Source organism: Pygoscelis adeliae, unplaced genomic scaffold, assembly GCF_000699105.1.
Source record: "Pygoscelis adeliae isolate BGI_AS28 unplaced genomic scaffold, ASM69910v1 Scaffold57, whole genome shotgun sequence".
NCBI lineage: Eukaryota > Metazoa > Chordata > Aves > Sphenisciformes > Spheniscidae > Pygoscelis > Pygoscelis adeliae.
This window is the reverse complement of record NW_008825615.1, coordinates 6,009,126-6,031,841: the sequence shown is the minus strand read 5'-3', so window position 1 is coordinate 6,031,841 and position 22,716 is coordinate 6,009,126. Positions and strand designations below refer to the sequence as shown.

Here is a 22,716-nt window from a genome sequence, read left to right as displayed (position 1 = left end):
GACCTGCCACAAACAGTAACTGAGATGCAGTGAGCTTCAGGAGTCTTAATTTGCTAGTAGCACGATTTGACACACTTGTGTGTAAACTGAAAATATCTTTCATGAGACTCAAAAAATGTTACTATAATGATTTATATTGCATTAATTTGCACAAAAAACATGATATGTATATTATGCAAATTATGCCAACGGAAGTTTTATTATCCACTAATTTGTCTATATTAATATATTTTAAAAACAAATATGTAGGAACTATGTCTTTTCCTGGCTTGTTCTTTTTAGTTTTTGGCCACAACAATTTTTGACATCAGCTCTCTTTCCTCTGTTTTGTATCTTTTTTAAGTTGTGGAACTTGTGGAATCTACTTTAATATTAAAATAATAGTTGTTTCTATTTTTGGATTTTGAAAGTATCTATCTTGTGCTTCATGAATGAGGAGAGGGAGATGCAGGCTTCAGTCTTTGAAGACTTTGGTCTGAAAGTGAGAGACTCCTGAACTATTGATTACTGTCAAAGGGGATTTATATCAGAAACCATTCTAAGACCTTTACTGTAGCTGTTCCTGGCATTCTGGTAATATTTTTTTAAGTGTACAAATAGCATGTAATAGGAGAAGTTATTTATTTGTAGCTTTCAGATACATTTCAGGTTTATTTTGTTCATGTATAATTATGGCTAAATTATACAGTTGTTCTTTTGACAGACACCATTATATCTGATTTATTTTCCAGAAAAGAATACCCCCCTCAGCTTCAGAAAGTAGAAGCAGACCACATTAGGTTACCACGGCCTCAAGGAGTGGGTAAGTTATGTTTAGAGTTCTTATTTCTTTTAAGCAGAATAATTTTTTGAATACCTGCTTTGGGTGGGTGTGTTGCCAAACTTTGTGTAACCTTTAGTATATCTATTTATATCCTTATATCATGTTATTCTAGATTTATACAAGTTTGTGCATGAAGGGAGGATTTTGCCTTTTTTGACAGATTTCTGCAACCTGTTCAGTCATGTTATAATTAATTTTAAATTAGGCTTCAGTTATTTTAAAAACAACTGAAATTGGGAAAATTTAGACTCATAGAACTGTTGGAGTTGGAACAGATCTCTGGAGATCATCTAGTCCGAGCCCAAGCCCCCGGCTTGTTCTTGAATTATTGACGAGGAACTTCTGTAGCGCTGTTAGTATATGCAAAACGTAAATAACACTTGGTATGAAGTATATTGAGGCACTGAGGTAGTGAGTAGAAGAGCCAGCATCAGCACTGCCCTGTAGCTCAACTGAAATAAGCTCTTATTGGTTAGGTGCCATTGATGGAGATGCAAAAGAGGAAAATGTAATTTGGTTTGAGGTGTGGAAATTGTGAAATTGGAAAAGAAAAATCACTGTGTTTGGTTGAGCTTTGTCAGTACAGATACAGTCTGTAAAGCTGCTATTCAGCTGCTTAGCCGTCTACACTGGCCAGCTATTCTACTGTGCCTTTTTAGGTTAATGTTAAGTAGAACTTCATCAATTCTACGCAAAAGTAAGTTAACTTAGAAAAAACCCACTTATTATTGTTTCTTTTTTGAAAGCAAGTCATTCTTTACTTTTGAGATGTCTTCTAATAGTGGGATGCTTGTGAGACTATCAGTATGTATATTGAAGAAGTGTTCATATCTGTTAAAAATATACAGACTTAAAATAAGTTCCAGTATGGAGACTGCAATTAAATTAGGGAGTATAAGTAGCACTTTAACATTAAACTGAATTAAGGCACTCTTGTACAACATACTGCATTTCTTAAAAGAAAATCTCAGTCTGTATGTTGTTGAAGTAGAGTATGGATTTCTTTGTTCCTATACTCTTTCAGTATTTAAATGAATGCCCCAGTATAAAACAGGATATGGCAGTATAGTTCACTGTACTGCTGAGTCTTGTGTTGAAGGAATAAATCCTAATTACACAGAATGCTTCCAATTACTCTAAATGCATTCACCAGCAGTCCTTTAGTGAAAATTACCATCAGCATAATCTAGCGGATCCCCTCCCGCTTTCAGTAGCGGACGCTCCATTGTAGTTGTTGCGAAGTTAGTACAGATTTTCAAGTCCAAAGCCTCCTCCAAATATATTAAGCTACAAATTGTCACCGAGACATACTGAAATAGTATTAATAAAACAACGTTTTAAAAGTTACTTTGGGGAATTTGTTATTCATACAACAAATCATGAGACACTTGAAGCAGTGTAGTCTGTTGGGTGTTTAAAAAGGTGTTTATGTTTAGTTCAAGTTAGTGTATGTGAAGAAATAAGTTGATTGTAATTTTAACAGCATATGAGTAGAGATTTCTTATTAACATTTTTGCTTTTTTTCCCTCCTAGACAGTATAATGGAAAACACAGAAGAGTCAGAATCAGAATCAGAATCTGAAATTAAGAGAAAGGTGCAACAGAAACGTCACTGCAATTCATATCAATCTGACTTAACTCTATCTTCTGCTACAAAAAAATGCTTAAACCAGTTAAAGGTGGGTTAGATTTAAAAACCATGTAAACTTCTATTTAACTTTAAAAATTGATGCGTATTTTAAAAACAGGCATTCAGTTGTAGAAGAAGTTGATGTTCTAAAAATCCTTATAGTTGGGAGAAAGATTTACATAATTAAATTTTTAAAAAAGTTATGATAGAGGCATTTAAGTGTTAACATTGATACTAGCTATGAAATACTTATTTTCTGATTTGAACAAACAGGTGCTGCACTGGAAAGCGAAAGAACCTGTGTTTAAATTGATTGGCTGATCAATAAACCAGAAACTGTTAATTTTGATTTGTTGGCTGTGAAATAGAGGAACAATTTTTTACTCTTTGACAGATTATTTTTTTTTGTGTGTGTGTGTGTGTGTCATAATTTTCTGTACTCGTTATAACAATAAAGACAGAGGTACTGCAAAGATGCAAGTACTTCTTACTAAGTTGCTCGCTCTCTCAGTGAAACTAGCACAGGTATCCAAATGGCGTTCTCTGGTCTAGATGCAGCCAACCAGGATGTTTTGTCTGGAACTTTTCTGAATATCAGATGTAAGATATTTTGGAAATTCCTGTAAGGCTCTCCGTATTTCTTATCATCTTCCCAGGTTATTATGGAAGACTCAATGCCCACATACAGGTCGCACTCTATGACTTACCAAAGTAAAACTTCCCGTAAGGAGATCTTGGTTTAAAAAAAAAAAAAAGTAGATCTGTGATTATTACATATAATCCGCTTGTGTTTGCTCCTGTGTATTAGAAAGTAAGTCAGACTGTATTTCTTTGTTAGGATGAAACACTTGGTACTACTCTTATGCATGTCCATTATATATTTAGTTAATTAATATGATGTTACTTGGAAATTCTAATAGCTGAGTTTTGATCTACATATGATATCTATATAGATACGATCTATAAAAGCTAAGTAATGAAGTAACAAAGCAGTTAAAACAAAAGACATTGCAGTTCCATGGGTTTTGTTTTAATCATTACATTAATAACTTTGTTTATGTTTGTTTAAAGAAGTAAAATATTCATTGCTTATGTCCTGTCAGGTAAGGGATAAAAGCAGAAAAGAGTCTTCTAGATTGAAATGGTCACTGAAGAAAACAATTTAAAAATAAATGGAATCTTGTCACTGCCTTGGTAAAACAATTTTCAGTCTGCAGATCTAACAAATGTCATCTTCTAATACACAGAGTTTCTTCTTTACAAATTACGTGAATTAGCATGAGAGGAAGGAGAGCAGCCTCGTTTGTGGCTGGATTGAGATCTGTGTAGGCCGTCTGCAGTAGCTCCTAGCTCTAACTAGAAGACTCTGTGTACATGTAGAAGCGAGGTGTGCTTTCAGCATATTCTTCCCTATTACAAAGCCATGGTACTGACTTCCAGAACTACTTCCTGCATTGTATACATGTGGAAAGTGAGGGCTGGAGCTGTATGTAGAAGCATCAGCATCTTGGTGTCCTTGAGCCAGGCTGCGTGTAGCTGACCACATTGCTAAAACAAGCTGTTCTCTGTCTCCCTGATAAAAACATGGCAGACTCGATTACGTTGTTCCAGGGGCGTGATTTCATTTCCAAAGCCATCAGCCAGATCGCACTTGTAAACAGTTTTTAATAATTACATCTGGTACTTTTTCCCATGCATATCGTAGAAATCTGTAAAGTTGAGAACACCAACGGTCATGTATGGAAACTGGTTACTTTTTCTCAGACACAAGAGCTGAGTGCCTGTGGTAAAACTGTCAAGCAGCAAGCTTAAAAAAAGCGAAACTGACATATTTTTCACACGATGTATTATGAGTTTTCAAAAAGGGATTGATAAAATTTGTGAGGCTACATCATCATTAAATAGGTTGATTTAAATTCAACTGCTGATTCAGGAAATGTCTAAATTGGTAATGACATCAAGTAAGGAGGATATGTGCTTACTCTGTTCCCTGTGCTCCAAACCATCTACCACTGGCCACTGTTGAAAGTACAGCACAGGGCAAGGTGAACCTTTACTCCAATCCCGTAGGATAGTTATGATCCTATAAGACTGTATAGTTTGTGGATACACTTTCTGGATATAGAACAGATCTTGCTGCAACTGAATTCACGAGCACAACTCTTGGTTTTATTTTCTTTTTTAAATGGGTTAAGAGTTTTATCCTTTATTACAGTTAAGGGATTTAACACAATGATTTATGCATTTGTCATGAACCATATGCGTTTTCATGAGTCGTAAGTTGCCAAAGCGTGCAGATGATCGATTGGAGGTTTATGGAACCTCTGAACAATTCAAAAGTGTTGGTTGTGTTTTTATGCCAGAGGAATTACAGACATAAGCAGCTGCTTGTCAGGCAAAGTGCAAATCATTTTCATCTTACTAGACTATAACAGGTTGCACTTTCTAATTGTTAAAAATATACATAATTTTTAAAGGAAGGAGGATTTTCTGCTTCATATGTGCTTACTAAAAAAAAAGCTGAAAAATAACAAAAGCTTTGGATTCTGAAACTTTCAGAGATAGGGCAGAGCGTTTGTATAGGGCATATAGTATTTGTATTTTGCAGATTTCAAAGTTTAAAAAAATGCTGTATTATACAAGTTATAAGGCAGACACATTTAGGTAGAACTCATCTACTTAAGTAGTTAATTATCTTAAAACAGAGTCTAAAAAAGAGTATGCCCCTCTTAATTAAACACTTGGCTACCCCTACCATCAAGATGCAGGCTCTCAAACCTTGGAAAGGAAGTTGGTTTTAAATTTTTGGTGTGTGGTTGAGGTAGCGGGCTGCAGTTATTCTAGCTTACTAATCCTTCAGGTACGATTGGTAGCTTCTATCGAATATTTTAATGTCTGACTGAAATTCTTCAATATGATTAGCAGTGTATTTGTAAAAACTACATCCTGTAACGGAGCACTGAAGCACAACACTGGTTTTCATGTCACTTGCTATCTTATCCCACCACTCAGGTTTTAAAGGTCTGATCCATTTTATACACTGGGTTTTTTTGCATCTGTTTTGCTACAGTGTGTGTAGCTTTGTTAAATTGCAGAAATTTTGTAAAAAGAATGTATTCTCTTTGTATGACTTTTGTCTTTACATTTGTTTTAAAAATGATTGAAGGTGCCACACCTGAGGAAGCCCTCTTTGTTGGAAAGGTGTTCACGGCTGGGGGTGGGGATGAAAATTGTGATAGCTATGTTTTGAAAATAGGTTCAAAAAGTTTTTGGTGAGTTGTAGGTATTTATTTATTATCTTCCGTAATTCACAGTACAGTGGTTACGTCATTTGAGCTCAGTGCTCCAGGAGACAATAACATACATTTAAATTTCAGTTCTAGAGGTGTCCCATATTCAACTCAGTACACATTCAGTAGTTTATCTGTTAGTATTGAATCCCTTAGACTTAAAGTCCAGGTTCTGCACTTGTGATAGGTAATTAAGTGGGACCTAGTGTATGTGAGAGAAACAAAACACATCTCTGTCTTTGTAGTGATAGGATATATTTTCACTTGTAGCCCCTGCTTTCCTCTTGAAAGTTTGGGGAACTCCATTTCCTCAAGTCCTGTTTTCTTCTCCGAGATACTGGACTCTAGAACAATATATTTCCTTTTCTTTTCCCTCCCTCCCTCCCTCCCTCCCTCCCTTTCTCTCTCAGTGATTTTTCTGCATGCTTTGCCAAGCTGTTAGAAGATATCTTGGGAGGACAAATTAACTTCATGACCTAGGAGGTTGCTTCTAGTCCTCTTTAGCATTGCTCTGTGGATCCTTACGGTACTTTATTTTCGTCCAGTGAAACTATTTTTACAGAACTGATGTAACTGGACCTTCTTGCCACAAATGACATTTATTCCTTTTAGAATATTTTTCATTTTCTTACATGAAAAAAATCAAACTATTTTAATGTTTGCTTTCTGAGCTTACTGTAGTTGCTAATATAATGTTGTCAGTCTTCATTCTGAACAGAAATTTAAGGCAAGATTTGGAAATGTATCTTTGTACTTATACAGTTACTGATTTTGTGTGTGTGTGTGTGTCCCCTCTAGCTTTTGGAACAAATTGATTATTCTACTGATTGCCCACATTGTGGGCGGGCAAATGAAAATCAGACCAAATGCCGACATTGTGAAAGTGCTTCTCTAAAGGATTTGCAAAGAGTCTCCAGACAAACTGTGACATTAAGTGAATCTGTGGGACCTTTATCACGGTCTTCAATACATCAGAATTCAACAGGGCAAAAATCTTCAGGTACAGGGTTCAACACAAAGAAGTTTTATAGTTCTGCTGCTGGGAAAGGTCCAACGGATATTCTACTGAGTAATGAAGTTGTAGGACATTCTATGTTACGACAGAATGGAAAAGTCGGTCTTATAACTGGGACAAAAAATCCTAAAATTACAGGAAGCTTAAGACAAAGGAGTACAAGACCATCGGAACTAAATGATCCAAGTAAGTACCTTTTTATGAATATAGCCATAAACTGGAAACCCAAAATATTGTATAATGAAGGAACTGTCCTTACAGGTTTACATTACTGATTTTGCATGGAATTTTTTTGTGGGTATGTTCTTGGGGAAGAGGGACAGACCGTCTTATAATTTCTTTTTCATATACTGAGGTACTCTCTGAGAAAGATGAACATTGGGGAAAACAAAAATTATTTCATTAATCTTTTTATGTCCTTTTTTTTTTTTTAAAGACTTACACTTTATAGTTTTACAAAAAACATTCTCAGCAGAATTCCGTCGTTCATGCTCCCAAAGGGAAAGACAGTCTTTGATCCCCCCCCCATTCCTTTTGAGCTACGCATCTGAACACTATCCAAGTTTTCCCGTTTATTTACATTTCATCATTTGTAAAATGTTAATTTTTGTGCTTTCTCTGCGTAAACTCAATTTATAAGCGGGAAGGAACTGGAATTTGGGAAATTAAGTTTCTAGTTCCATGCTTAGTTTACTAGACCATGTTGTCTTACTGATTTGAACAATTTAACTCATAACTTCTCGTGTCAGTTTTTCTTAAGCTGTATTATGCACTGTCAGTTCTTGATTGAACCAATAAATGTATGGCATCACTTCAGTGTCTAGAGGCGGATTAATGATACCCATTTCTTGTATAGTTAATTATGAGAAATAAAAAATGAGGGAGAGTGTGCCTGCGATCAGATTCCAAATAAACATTAATAAAAGCATAATATAATGATAAATGTGGACTTTTTTTGGCACTGCAGGACAATTACATGAATTACTTTTAAGCCATTGCTTGAAAAGAAATTTCTGTTACAGAAAAATGTAGTGGTTGAGAATTTAATATTTTCTGTTTAGTTGTTTTGTCTAGTGATGATGATGATGAGGAGGATAGTGGCAGCACTAGGAGAATGGAAAGCATTTCACCTCGTCCTGCAGATTCAGCCCGCTCCTCCCCAGCTCCTTCTACAGGAAAGGTGGAAGCAGCATTAAAGGAAAACAGTTGTGGAATAGAACAGAGAATAGGTAGTATAACAACAGATACAGAAATTGCAGTCACACTACCAAGAAAAGCAAGAATGAAAGATCAGGTACTATTTAATGCTTTGTTTAAAGAAAACAAAAATCAAATCATAAATGGAAAATGTAAAGGCTTGTCTTGCATTGTCAGAAGTTGACTATATTTGATTGCTTTTCTTACTTAGCAGCTCATTGAATAGTATCTCTGCTTACATAATACTGGAAGCATAAGAAAATGTGTTCATTATATTTTTACAAGCGTTCATAATTATTTGAATTATGCTTTTAACATAGATGCTTCTGTGTTGAATGTATACTCTTTGAGACAGGGCAGGATGTCTCTATGAAACTCAAGGGCCTACTTAGTTTGCAGAAGAATGTCAGTACCAGCTGTTGCCTGGTAAGACTTTGGACATGCAAAGTTAAATGTGTAAAGAGACACTGGGAACAATAGTGGCCCTTTAAAATTAAAATACTTTGACAACTGTCCCAATTAATAGCACTTATTTTAAGGATTTCATGGTGGGGCTTTTGTTTTTTAGTTGAGTACCACTGCAAGAATTGGATAAACAAAGACAAAAAATGCACCATGAGCAGACTTTAAGTGCTGTCAAAGGGGACAGCTTTCACGGTATGTTAAAAACATAACGACCTCGATAGTGAGCCATTAAGATAAGCCACAATAAATTCCCTGTGGCAACTGGTGTTGAATTAATAGTGCTGATTAAAACCATTCTCGGGTCACTTGTCCAGTTTCACTATTGTGAGTTTGGTTCAACAAGAGTATCTGATCAGATTTCTACCTGCAGTCTCAAATCCTTTGTGTTTTCTGAGTTAGAACACTAAAGTAACGATGCCAAAACCTTCATGCTATGTTGAGATTCAGAAGCCAACATTCTAGTGCTGTAATTGATGAAATTATGAATGTTTATAATGTGGTGTATAATTAGTCACTACTATCAATATAACGCTGTGAACCTCTAGCCTACAATAAAACTGTAGGGCTAAAAGCTTTGATGATAAATAGTTTTGAATTTCAGTTATTCTGGCGTTATGTGCTGGATTAATTGAAAGCCTTGTATTCTGAAGGCACTGGTGCTAAGACTCCTGAAACTCTCCCAAATGTTTTCCTTTGTATATCCATATGTTCCTGTTCACTAGTCTTTAAGAACCAGTTGTAACATTGGAAATTAACTGCATATTTTAGACAAAAGTAGAAAAGAGCTTGCTTTTGAAAACAAGGGAAACAGATTTATTTATTTATTTATTTATTTATTTATTTATTGTGACATTTAACACAAACTTTGCATTGATTCAGGGAAACTACCAAGAATGGCAGGTATCACAGTGTTTGTGTTGGATATGCTAGAAGCTCTAAGAAGCTTTGTTCATTTGTTTTTCTCTCAAAATACTCATTAATTCTTTACTGAAGAGGCTACTTGAATATAGCACCACTTTAATTCCTGTCTTTACTGTTTGCCTGTGATTTGAGTTTTGAGCTTTTAATAATATTTAGCTAGTCCAGCAGATAAAAATGAAAAGCTCTCTTCAACAAGAGTCCTGGGAAAACATTTTAATTACAGGGATCTCTGCCTTCTCCACTGTATTTAAATAAAGCATCCAAAAGTATATTTTTGAATTATGGCCAAGATAGGCTAGTGATTAGGGACTTCAAAATAGTTGTCGAGATTTAGTCTTAATAGAAATATTGAATCCCTTAAAATGTTTTTCTGTGGGAGTTTAATTGTATTTTGTAACCCAAAATAATGGTTATTAATAGACAGCTTTATGAAACAGTATAAATACCAAAGAAAAGACTAATGTACAGAACAATCCTTCAACAAAGTAGAGCAATATAAGCAATATAACAAATCAATATATTAATCTGATGGCTATCAGCCAGCTTCCTTTTATTTTAATAGTTTTTTGTAAGATTGTTCTGTTGGTAAACAGGAGATTTCATCAAGATTATAGCTTCAGTCAGCATCTAGAGACTTTCTTGAACTGGAGCCAAACTCCACGTGGCCTTCTTTCAGTGTTTAGTCTTCTGACCCTGGAATCTGTCCCAAAAACATCTTAATAGTTCTGTAGAGTTGCTTTAAGGAATTTTGATTTGGCTTATTTATTTATATTTCTTGAAGTTTCTACTCCTGCTGATGTGGTGATGCACTTGTACTTCAGTAATAATTCAGTGTTTTCAGTCACCAAAAGCTTGGACTCATAGAAACTGAAAGAAAAAATAAAACCACCAACATTGTGGTGCTTTTACAGCATTGGTGTTTTCATATAAATAAACAAATAAAATATATTAAAAATAACCTTGTTTTGCCGGGCTGCTCTTTCAAAATGACGAAAACTAGATTGGTTTTGGCAATTTTAGGAGCATTATTTGTGATTTGGAAGTGTTAACAAAATGTCTACAAGTGTCAGCTTATGTTTTTTTCTTGAATCTAGCAATATTATCATCTTCAAGTGTTCCAAAAAGTCCTTTAGGAAATTTCTACCTTCTGTATATGGTTGAAGTGGATGCTGTAGTAAGTAATCCTACTGACCAACAGAAAAGTAGCTGAAAATTTAGTCACTAGTTTTTGACAAGCTTGTTTTAGCAATAAATCTTAGTGAGACATTCTGAAACCTTGAAAATTACTTTTCAGTTTGGGAACATTGTGTCTAACACTCCAATAAAACGTCGTAAAGTTATTTCTCAAGAGATTGTAACTGAAGCTGTACCTCTAAATTATCAAAATTCCTGTGAAAGTGTCATTCTGAACTGTCGAAGTATACGAATAGGAACGCTACGAAGAATGGTAGTGGAACCTGTGATTGTAAGTAAACTTGTTATTTGACAAATCTCCTTTCAGTTTTTGATGGGCATTACTATTTTCATACTTGAACAACATAATATTTTGCCTTTGTCTGTGGAACAGTAAGTTTGTCTCTAATTTCAGAGGCTGTGATTCCCAAAGAATCCCGAAGTATTATTATGTACTAACGCATACAATCTAGTTCTCGTGTTTAATAGAAACATCATGCCTGCAAAACCCTTAAAAACCCTGTTTACTTGATTGGGAGGGGTTTATGGATTAGCATGCATTTGTTAAGAAAATTGAAGGCAACAATTACAAAAAAAATGGATATTGATAGGTGGGAGGAAGAAACATGTCTGCAGTTGAATAATTTTGCTTCTACAGACCAATATTTTTTTTGTGTGGAGACTTTCAAGGAGACATTGAATGTTAGTTGTATGTAGGAAGCCAGATAAAATGCATACTTCTTGCTGGGGTAACCACATAAATAGCAGAGAGGTGTTACTTGTTCTTTCCAGCTCTCTGCAAAACCCTATTATTTGATTTGCTTAAATACTGATAGATGACATTCTCTTTTGAAGATTTTTTTTTTCCCTCCCTATAATTCGTGGTATTTTTCAGAATATTTTAAACTTTTTTGAAAACACAGTACTTAGGAGAGATCTTAAGTTTCAACAGTCAGTATGACTGAAAGAGACACTGAATAGTAAAGAATATCCTTGCTTCCTTGAGTTGTGCTAAAATGTACACTTTGTTTTTTTTTTTTAAATTACATTTTACATACTTATTTTAAAATTTTCATTACTCAAGTACTTAGTCAATTGAAATATGTTTACTAACAGTTAAAAGGCATTAAGTCAATTTTGGTTTGGGGAAGTGAAATCTTATTACTGTGTTGTCTTCCACAGTTTTGCCTGGATTATATCAAAATACGCCTAGAAAGTCAAGAAGGTGAGTACATCTTCCGTTTTATGCTAATACTCAATATATATACTTTGAATGAAATAACTTTGTCAAAGGAATTAACAGGTGAATCATAATGAAATGTCGATTCTGGTTTTGTTATGCGTATAATAAATTATACTGGGTGTCTGTAGTCAGATAAGAGGAAAAAAAAAATTGAGAGTATAAATTTGACCTGAACTGCCTGGTGAATAGAAAACAAAATGATTCTGCATTATCTGTGCCTTCTACTGACAGAAAGAAAATTCACAGATAGCAGGAATTAGCAATTTGTGGTGCATCTGCAACTGGGTCATTAGTTCTTCCCCTTCATCCTAGTTGAAGAGCTGTAGATATTCTGGTGATGACTGGCAAAGGTTGTCTTGAAAGTGGTTAGCAAAATACAGATGCATAAGTAGAGAGTGAAAACCACACAGGTGTCTTAGACCTTTCCTGTCTATATCTCCCTTTAAAATATTTTCTTCTTTAGCCTATAGGTTGTATATTCCATGTTACTGAAAGAAATACAGTGACATAGTTTAGGAAATTGTGAGCTTACAACTATCGCTCTATTTCCTTTGTTTTCTTTTGTAGGGTTTTGCTTTGGGCTTGAAAAGAAGCTTTGCCTTCTTTTGTTAATCTTAAGTTTCCATGAAGATGCAGTCCTATCGAATTTTGCCTTTTATTACTTGTAAAGAACTACTGTATTTTGTCAAGGTTATATGCAAAAAGGTGTCTCACAGCCTGTAAAGATAAGCGGAGCCTTTGCTCAATCAAGTATTTAAGTTTCTGTTGCATCTAAAACTTAGATGCATAGAAACTAACAGTTTTCATGCATTAAATGCATTTTAAAAAATCACTAAAAAGCTTAGTGAAATTTGTAGAAAATGTCTACCAATTTTTAGGCAAAACAGCTGCATGGTGAAATTATTTCCATGGGGCTTGATCCCTCAATAGCATAAAAAAGGCAACTCATTAAATGCTTTGTTTATTTGAACATTTAGCACTTTTCCATTTTGTTTTTTTGAGTTTTGCATCTGGAGGAAGATGGGTGTATTCCCAGCTAGCTCCATTTCTATTAACTTCATAATCATAGCATGATTTGTTTTAATACAAGTAAGGGTCTTGAAATAAAAACAACACCTAATATCTTTTTTCTTTAGATTGATTACGATGGTCATGCTTTCTCAGGGAGAGGCAAATGCTTTGAACAGCTGTAGAAACAGCAGTACTGTCCTGTCTTGAGCTTGTTTTTGCATGTATAAATCTATGTCAAGTTCTCAAAATTCTCTCCACGTCCCTTGTCAGTTTTCTGCAACTCCCAACTGGTGTTTCAAGGAAACATCCTTCTGTTTCTAACACATAAAAAACTATTCCCATTGCCTTTAATGGATAAGTCCTATTGTCTGTCTTATGTCAGTGTTACAGGAAATACTGTTCACAAGTTAAGGTGTATATGGTGAAATGTATTATAAGATGCCTGTCTTAATGCAAAAGGATGAATATGATTTAAATTTTCATCTGAAGAGTAGACAGTCTTTATCTCACATGAAATTTATTATGCTTCATCTCAGTGCAAACACAGTTACAAGGATTCAGAGTTTTCTCCAAAGACCAACTAGCTCATATTTTGGCAAGGACCTTCTAGCTAGACACCATTAGAAGGACCGGTATGCCTCAGTTAAATGGGTTGAATCTGGTTTTAGGTTGGGATTGTCGTTACCGTGGTCTGCCTCTGAAAGTGGGAAGTTAGGTGAAATGAATTAAGGAAAGTGTGTACATTTAAGAAGGAGAAAACTGAAATAATACTATGGAGACTGTGGTATTACAGCCTAGCCTTGGAAATCTGTGGTGGTGTTTGTTTTAAACACAAAGGAGAGAAGACTCTAGGAGTCATCTGTAAACCTTCATTTAGTTACTAGCTTAATTTTCTCCTATGTAAGTCCCTAGGGAGATAAAGGAGAATCAGTGCAAGGAGATGGGGTAGTTAGATCCACGTAGCTCTTTTCCTGATGAGATGGCAAACTACTGTTCTGAGCAGTAAATGCTGCCCAGTCGGCTTGAAGGAAGCATGTTGTTGCTGCAGCCTGACTCAGAGCTGGGCTGCTTCTTCCCCAGCCAGTGGGACCAGGGGTATTGGAGGTTTAGAAGGAAAGGAGAGCAGAAGCTTTGGTGGCCACCGCTTCCAGTCTGCAGCCAGTGGATGCTTCACTTTGGGTAACTGCCCTGTCTTTATGAGCAGCTGACTTTTTTCTTGGCAGGCACTGGGGTGTGAATTCAGTTGCCAACAAGAAGGGAGGATGTAGAGGGCTGCTGCTTTCTCTTTCTATCTATGTTTTTTCGCCTGTGTAAGGGGATATAGGTTTTCTGGTGGAGTCTGCCATCAAGCATGTGGTAGAATGGTGGAAGCTGCCACTAACTAAAGCTTTAAGTGACTACCATTAACCATTTTTATAATCTAGAAAATTACTGGCATTGAACTTTTGGGTCTTTTCATCAAATTCGAAGAGCTTTGACTTCACACATTTTTCCTTCCATTTTTATAATTCAGTAAAACCCGTAAAATACTCAATGTTAGCACTGGCAGCATCAGATGTAGTGTTAAAAATTTACCACGTTGCTGACATTTCCCTTTGGTAGTAAATTGAAAGCAGTACCTTATTTTCCTCAGGCAATCAGGTCATTTCTCTGCATGTGTTTATTCTGCTCTTCATTTTAAAGTTATTTTTCATAAGGGAACTTGGTCAAAGATAAATCTACAAAGAGAGTTTTACAAACCTATTGTAAAATGTGTCATAGCAATACTTGCAAGTTTAAATCGTCACTGGAAATGCTATTTTTTCTGTGGAATAAAAACTAGATTAAAGTTGGTGAGAAAAAAAGAGTTTGTTTCTCATTACTTTCCTGAAAGGTGACAGTGGAATTCAGTTCATCTTTTAAGATACTAACAGATATCACTTCCTGGATATGTGTTAATTTTAAACTTTTAAAATGTCTTAAAAGTTAATGAGCACATACTGATTTCTTGTTAAAATCAAGGGGGAAATCATAAAGGAAACCTACATATTTTTACTATAATTTAATATAATGTCATTATTTTCTTCTAGAATCGGAAAGCGATATCCGAGAGATTAACCTAAAAACTTCAGAACTTACCAAATGTGAATGGTGTAGTGTCCGAAAATTACCAGTAGTTTTCCTACAAACAGTACCATCAACCTGTAGTAGCCTGAGAGACCAACTGAAAATGAGTAAAGATAATGTCTGGTACGAATGTAAAGGAGACAGTAAGTAAAACAATTTTAGTCTACTATTCCACTTTAAATTGTGTTTTAAAGTTTTGGATCGTGACTGACTGCCCTGAAGAATAAAACTGGCATCATTGGCTGGGGCAGGTGTAGTGTTTTTCCAGACATGATCACCTTCCCAGGCTGATGAGGAGTACAGTCCAGAACAGCTTGGCAAAACTGTGGTCTTCTGTTTGTCCAGACATGTGCTAGCTACAACATCTAGTCAGTTTAATATAACTTTTTTCAGTGATATTTGTACTGAATGAAGTTGGTTTGTTCAGCTTTTGTATACAGGCCTTTACATTTATATGACAATTTTTGGTATACTTGCTTCTGCTTTCTGTGCTGTTCTGCTTACAGGCCTTAGTTCAGTAGAAGCTGTTGTGTGGGTTGGCTTGGGGTTTTTTCCCCATATGCTTGTAGTGATGTGATACAGACAAATATCTGCTTGGAAAACAAGTGGATTGTCTTCATGTATCTTAAAATTAACTTTAATTTCAACATAGTTTTCCTTAAGGGTCTAGCATCTTCATATGCACACTATTTTTTAGATTAACATAGAGTCCTCTTCCCCTTAAATAGGCTTTTCTTCAGGTTAAATTTTGTGGTTATTTATGCTTGTACTCAGCTTCGTAGATACACGATGCATTCAAATAGAGGAAGAATGCTTTTAACAATCTCAGAATTGTGTGCTTCCAATGTATAATACTGTTATAACAGCCTCATCCACCTCCTATAAAAAGTATGAGCTGTAAGGAGTATTATAATTACAAAAGTAATTGGAGACTGTGCAGGGGAGCTAGAGACAATCCTGGGAGCAGGCATTAGACCACAGGTGAACACAGGTGTTCACAGGTGAAAAAAGGAAAAGCTTCCTGAGTTGTCCGGGTAAGAAATCCTTGTTTCCATGTCTCTCAGCCTTTCTCCGCCCAGCTTGTCCCTCTGAGGCTGTGGCTCTGAGCTAGTTTTACGCCCAACTGCTTTATTGTACTTGATACCTGTGAGCACTTTGTGATAACACAGTTGCTATTTGCTTTGTGAGCAATGAAATTACTTTAGGCCTGAATCCATAGCTGTGTAAGTAATTGTGAGTAGATGCCTAGTTCCCAAACTAGGAACACCCAAAACCCAGTTAGACACCTAAATTCTGTGTGCGGTGAATTGGGAAATATGCTGCTGAAGAATTATTTTTCACAACAGTTAACATGCCGAGTTAAGAATAACCAAAAGGAAATGCTTATGTGTGTGTCTGAAACTCTTATTCTCTTACAGAAAAACAGGTCCCTGCAGCTCTGAGTTAGTCAGCTATGTGAGACTGGGATTTGCAGCCTGAATCCTATTCCTGTGTCTGACTGCCTAAATAATTCCTCTTAGTACAACTTACTGCTTTTTTATTTTTCAGATGATGTGAGCAGGTGGTATTTGTACAATAGCTGATTGATCTGACTCACATTCTCCAACTTTTGGTAAAGGTGTAGGCTGACCTGTTGAAGCTAAGCCAGTGTACCAAAAGAAATAGAAGATTTATTAGGGCTAGCAAGAGTAAGCATGGGAGAGCGCCTGATAGTGTTCTGTTCACAGAATGTTCACTGCGGGCAGAGAGGTTTTGGTTTGTTTATGTTACAGGACCTAAAAGCAGGGCTTTGCTCTTCTAGGTGGCGAGATCCCTTTACCTGTGTAAGGAGATTAAGATTTTGATTACTGTGACATTGTAAATTCCTTTCCTTGTTCAGATGCATACCTTTTAGAAATGAAAACTGGTTGCCAGTGAATCGGAGATCCTTAAGAGATTTCTGTTTCCGTGGTAACAGAAATCTGATCAGAGAAAAATAACTGTTTCTTTTGTGAAATTGCCACTACAGGTTCTTGTACTTACATACCCAACAACACGTGCCTAGAATCAGTAAGAGTAGTTTTGTTGAACTTTGTGCTTCTAATATGTGGTATACAGTTTGTATCCACTTTTTAAAAAAGCATCATGCTTATTTTCCCATTTAAGTCTGGAAACAGTTGTCTCAAAAATGTACTTTTTTCCCCCCTCGGTATTCTATTCAGTTTAGTTTCTAAGCAGTGGTTTAAGTTTTGTGTCCTACTTGCTAGCTACCCCAAGTTAAAGTAGTATTTTTTTCAACCTGTCGCAGTTTCTGAGAATCTCTGTTGTCTGAAAGAGCTGACATGTAGATGTCAGTGCTCTATACCCATGTAGAAGTGATTCTTATAGATCGTTCCAGCCAAAAGGCTGGGGACCTCTGGGCTTATATACTGTAGTGACTTTAATATGTAAAATTTTCAAAAAGCAATAATGTTTTATAGTGTAATCTTCTAGGATCAGGACAGACCATGAATCTACCTGAATCATGGGGTCTCGTACACTGTTTTTTCTTTAATTTAGTATATGTTGTCTTAGTTCTGTCTCCCCGCCCCCCGCTTTTACAATCACGTCTACTCGAATGTAGGACAAAACCAGGCTGAAATCTTTTAAAATAAAATACTGTGTAGATGTTGAAGGGGTTAAGTAGATGAAAGCCATTTTTATAATAAACATTGAGACCACAAAAGCCCATCTACATCTCTCTATTTTTGAGAGCGCTGCTTTAGACTTCTTAGTGTTGACCTAGGAGAAATTAGGTCACGGTGTTTCCCTATACAGAGAGGAAATTATGCTGAATATGTAATTTCTGGAATTGTATTGAAACAATATTGAAACAATAGGATAGGAACGGTAATAAGAAAAAGAAAGTATTGATTACAGAGTCTTACTGTCAGTAAGCAGAGAAGCCAAAATACGTTTTGGCTTTGTGTTCAGTGTCTTTTAAAAACTTACCAGGTGTAATAATTAACATTTCTAGATTAAGGCAGAAGTTGAATGCACTCTTTTTGCAAATGTAGGTAGAAGGTTTTGGTACTTAATCCTTCAGTCTATCTGCATACATGTGTATTACTGCTTGTATGTATTGTCAGCAGTGTGTACACGTGTTGGCCTGCAATTCTTTGAAATCTGTTTATAATTGTGACATATTTTGTTTCTAAATGAGTAATTTTCTCTCTGCTTTTTCGTAGGTCAAGAAGAACAGTACATAATTTTGATTTTTGAAACTGGTCTTGATCCTCATGCAAACTCAGTATTTGAAAAAATAATTACTGACATTGGTATTAGAAATAATATTTCTGACTTCTTTGTGAAAATTTCCTTTGAAGAAGCCAATGGCAGGCTTGTTGCATTTACTAAGTGCTTGGAAGACAATTCCAAAGGAAGCCCATCTCACAGAGAAAACAAAATAAAAAATGTAATTATGTTTTTGTTTTAGAACAAAGTCATTATATTATTTGGGTTACAAATACACAAAAGATAGTGTGGTAGTCACTAGACCAAAAAAAATACCAACAACTTCTGCTGGCTTTTATATGAGGATTCCCAGACCGGTCCATGGTGGGGTTATGAGACTGTGGGAAATAGTCTGTGCATTCCCAGTACTTTTTAGCGTGTTCAGTTTGATTGTAAGGTTGTACGATGGTCCACAAGTAATGTTGTCATTTAAAAATTTTTAAGGGACAAGAAATTTGTACTGTAATTAGACAACATAATTGTTTCCAAATTCATCTACTGGTAAAATTATAACATTTCAAACAAGAAATTAAGTTGCAGTGTTGTAGTTAAATTTAATTAATGCTTTCTTTAAACAAAAATACCTCTTAAAGAATTCGAAAGTTTGTGGCTGTGCAAGAAATGAGTACAGACCTAAGTGTAATAAATGAACTGGGAAAGGAAAAAAAGCAAAGTTGAAGTCCTTCTCAAAAGCAATGGCTATTACACCGCTGGACTTCACAAAGCTTTATTACCTTTTTGGTAAATTTGAGCACGGTATGCAAATTAATATTGACTTTATTCTTTTAAGGTTGCTTCCGAGTCCAAAATGCAGCAGCGAAATAAACAGTTACCGTATTTTGATGATGATGAAGAAATTGGAGAACCACATACAGTATTTATTGGTCCTATAGAAAAGTAAGATATTTATCTTTGCCCTGTAACAATTCTCTGAGGCTTTTTGGCATCTCATATTTATTATTAAATGTATTTTTCTTTTCAGGTTGATAGTTTATCCACCTCCTCCAGCTAAAGGTGGTATTTCTGTGACCAATGAAGACCTCCATTGTCTAAATGAAGGAGAATTTTTAAATGATGTTATTATTGATTTTTATTTAAAGTAAGTTTTACTTCAGATCAGTTTTTAGTCGTCTTTTACTTTGAAACTTGAAAAGTTCTGACATTAAAAACTCATAGGTCCATTGATAACACTTGGTCTCCAACTATGTATAGCTCTAATTTTAAAGGTTGTTTTGTATTTTTGCAAGAAATTTTGGTTCCTCTCCTATCCTGCTTGACAGTGACATTGTTCTCACTTGGAAAAAAGGTTCTTCAAAATTTCTTAGCATCTGCAGAGGAATTTTAACTGCAAGGAAAAAAAAACCCAACCTTTTTCAGTTCGATTGTTTTTTCCAGCGTATTTGTGTTCCCTGGAATTTCATTTGTTTTTATTAACATAATACAGAAATTAATTTTTTGGTGTCACTGATGCCACAGATGTTAGAAGCATATTAAATTGTTACATGCTGCTGTGTTTATGCTACACATAAGATGCATGTGTATAATTTTCAGTCTATTAGAATATTTTAGAGGAGAGAAGAAAATTAGTGCATCACTGGGGGTGTTCGGAGGTTTAGTGGCTCAGTTACAAAATACGTGTCTTCCCTAGATAGGTCATACCTTACGAACTCATTGAAAATTTGTTTTCCTACCATGATATAAAAATAAATACAACAGCAGCGGAACAACTTATTGATTGAGCAGAGCACTTAATACCTTGAAAAATTGACACAGATATTGCATTAATGAGTTCCTGTGGTTAGTTAGCTCTAATATTCTTATAGCTATTTTGTGAAAGGCTGCAACAATTTGGTGGGGAGGTAGCGCTGTTGGCAGTCCTTTTTACTCTGGTGATGAATACTTTGAGTTAACACCTCCATGAATTTTTCTTTTTTTTTTTTTTTAACTAATTAGGTATTTGGTACTTGAAAAACTGAAAAAAGAAGATGCTGATAGAATACATGTGTTCAGTTCATTCTTCTATAAACGCCTTAATCAAAGAGAAAGAAGAAATATTCATGAAACTTCAAACCTTTCGTAAGTCTGTTAAGTCAGTTTTACTGAGAGCTAAGTACAGCGAAGGCTAAAAGAACCGATGCTTTAGGAGATAAAATCCTTACAGATGACAATATGATACCAATAGAACTCTAGGAAGCATCCAGACCTATAACAAACATAGAATATGCCTTGAAAGTCTCAAGCTGTTAAGGTGAAAATATCTGGAAAAGTAGTCTTCCAGTTAAAATAAGCCACCCTACAAATCATGTGTTGGTTTCTTCTTGCAGAATACAACAAAAACGACATGGGCGAGTAAAAACGTGGACACGGCATGTTGACATTTTTGAGAAAGATTTCATTTTTGTTCCCCTTAATGAAGCGTAAGTAAACATACCTTTTTATCACATTTTGTAAAGGCTTAAGCTTCATAATTCTAAAATTGAAAGTTATATTATAGTGTGAATTGAAGTTAAAAATTAAGAGAATAAGCATCTTTTTCCAGGTGATAAAAACAAAATAATAACAATAAAACCTTTAAGTGCACTGTTGTAGTATAAGAAATATCAGACAATAGAAAGTCTGAGCAAAAATGAACCTTTCTGAGTACTTTTTGTAGGTTTTTACCTGGTTCTCTGGAGTTCTTTCTTCTAAGCTGCTGTGGTTGATAACTTTTGGATCTACCTTTTTTAGCCCTTACTTTTTCTTTTAATGAGATCTCTGGTATAGATGAGATCATCTTTTAGTTACAATAAACCCATATCGGAAGAAAACGCAATGGAAAATCTCTACTGCCCTGTATTGGGACCTTTATTCTTTTTCTTTATATCCTTTTGTCCTGATATTTTTCCTGGGTCAGGAAGCAGACTGTTAGCATTCTAATGGTTGTTACGGACTTGTAATGATGCTTGCTTTCCTTAAGATCAGAGCAAGTTGTCACAAACACATTTCTACATTTCACAAAAAGAATCTAAGCAGTCCTTAAGCCAAAATATTTAGGAAAGTTAAACTACTACTTTTTAAAAATATACAATAGAAGCATAAATGAAGTAAGGACAGAAAGACAGGAGAATTGTAACTGACTTATCATAGGCATACCTAACTGATCTTTCGAAAATTCAAAGAATAGTTTGGGTTTTTTTAATTAAAAGCTCTTCAGAGAAATTTGTCTAGACGCTGTGCCATTGTGCAGTGGGAGGAGAATTTCTGAATCTTATCTTTTCCCGCCTCTGTCATTCACACATCCACATTGGTTATGCATAGGAGAAATGAGACTGATTATGCTGCAAATACCAGCCAGTGTGACTTAGAAGTCACCTGAAAATGAAGAGAAATAGTTCTGTGGTTTTACAAGAATTAGTTGTATTGCTAGTAACTTAGCACATAGTAGTTTTCACTGTCTTGTTCATTTACGGTTAAGCAACTAAAGCAACGTCTGCCTTAGCAAGTGGTGCAGCTCAGTAGGAGTGAATTTGCATAACAAAACAGTTTGTACTGAAGGCATGATGTTCGCACTGTGTGTGGGTTGGGGATTTTGCTTTGGACTAGCTTGGTCTCATGGACTCGTCCAGTAGTGATTAGAGCATGAAAAGTGTACTCCTGGTGTGAATCTTTCATCTGGAAGTGATCCTGTTCACACTTTTTGGAACTGTCCTTCACTGTGAACTGAAACTTGGTAAGTGGTGATAGTAGGACATTCATTTGCAAAAGTGGTTTCCTGATACGTACAGTAAGAACATTGCAGAGCAGAAAAAACCCACAAGTATCCAGGGAGATGAGAAAGTGGTAGTTTGACAGGGGGGTGGGGGAGCTGGTTTGTTTTTTATTGTTGTTTTTGACCTGCCTTCTGGCAAAGAAAGCATAAGTTAGATCTTCCATATTTCTTTTTTTTTTTTTTAATTTATTGTTACTAGGTGCTAGTATTTTTCTTGGATGCACCTTGCTCTTCTGTCTCCCCTCAAACATGTCACTTCCCCAGTCCCCTGAAACCCAACACTTGGTTTTGAGAAAGAAAAAGCTAAACTTTTTTGGGGGAGATGCTAACATATTTAGGAAAGAATCAGTGACTCGACAACTAAATACTCCCACTGTGATGAGTGATTTGTATCGCAGGACAGAGAGGAGGTTGTGGGGCTACCTGGGGAAGAACTCAAAAACGGGCAAGTATGAAGGCTTCTAAGCCTCTATCCTGGCAGCAGAGCTGTCACTTGCTAAGTGTCTCCTCCTTCCTTATATGACACAGAAGAATAGCAGGTTTTACCGGGTTACTATATATTTGACTGCTCTTTTCCATATATTCTTGCATTTCAAAATAGGTCAAGAGCAGAGAACTGGAGTCAACTTACTTTTTACAGTCAAAAAATGTTTTGCGGTTTTGCTGGTTACTTTATTGCAAGTATCTCTCTTACTTTGATATAGCTCTTGTCTTTTTGTTGAATTGACATGTAAATCCTGTTTTATTTTCATTAACTTCACTACAGTACCACTTTGACTGCTTCTTAGCTTCTCTGATACAGAACCAGAAAGTTTTATTTTTAGAACTAAACATACTGCTGA

General features: G+C 35.5%; 1 protein-coding gene across 1 annotated transcript in view; it reads left to right on the top strand.

Annotated features, from left to right (window-relative positions):
* SENP6 (SUMO1/sentrin specific peptidase 6) overlaps positions 1–22,716 on the top strand; it is a 94,896-nt gene that overhangs the window by 57,495 nt on the left and 14,685 nt on the right. Inside the window, 12 exon segments of the mRNA XM_009333235.1 lie at positions 732–802; positions 2,357–2,502; positions 6,542–6,944; positions 7,820–8,052; positions 10,636–10,806; positions 11,697–11,739; positions 14,838–15,017; positions 18,081–18,307; positions 18,917–19,023; positions 19,109–19,225; positions 20,080–20,202; positions 20,451–20,543. Of these exon segments, the coding sequence (XP_009331510.1) occupies positions 732–802; positions 2,357–2,502; positions 6,542–6,944; positions 7,820–8,052; positions 10,636–10,806; positions 11,697–11,739; positions 14,838–15,017; positions 18,081–18,307; positions 18,917–19,023; positions 19,109–19,225; positions 20,080–20,202; positions 20,451–20,543 (1,914 nt within the window).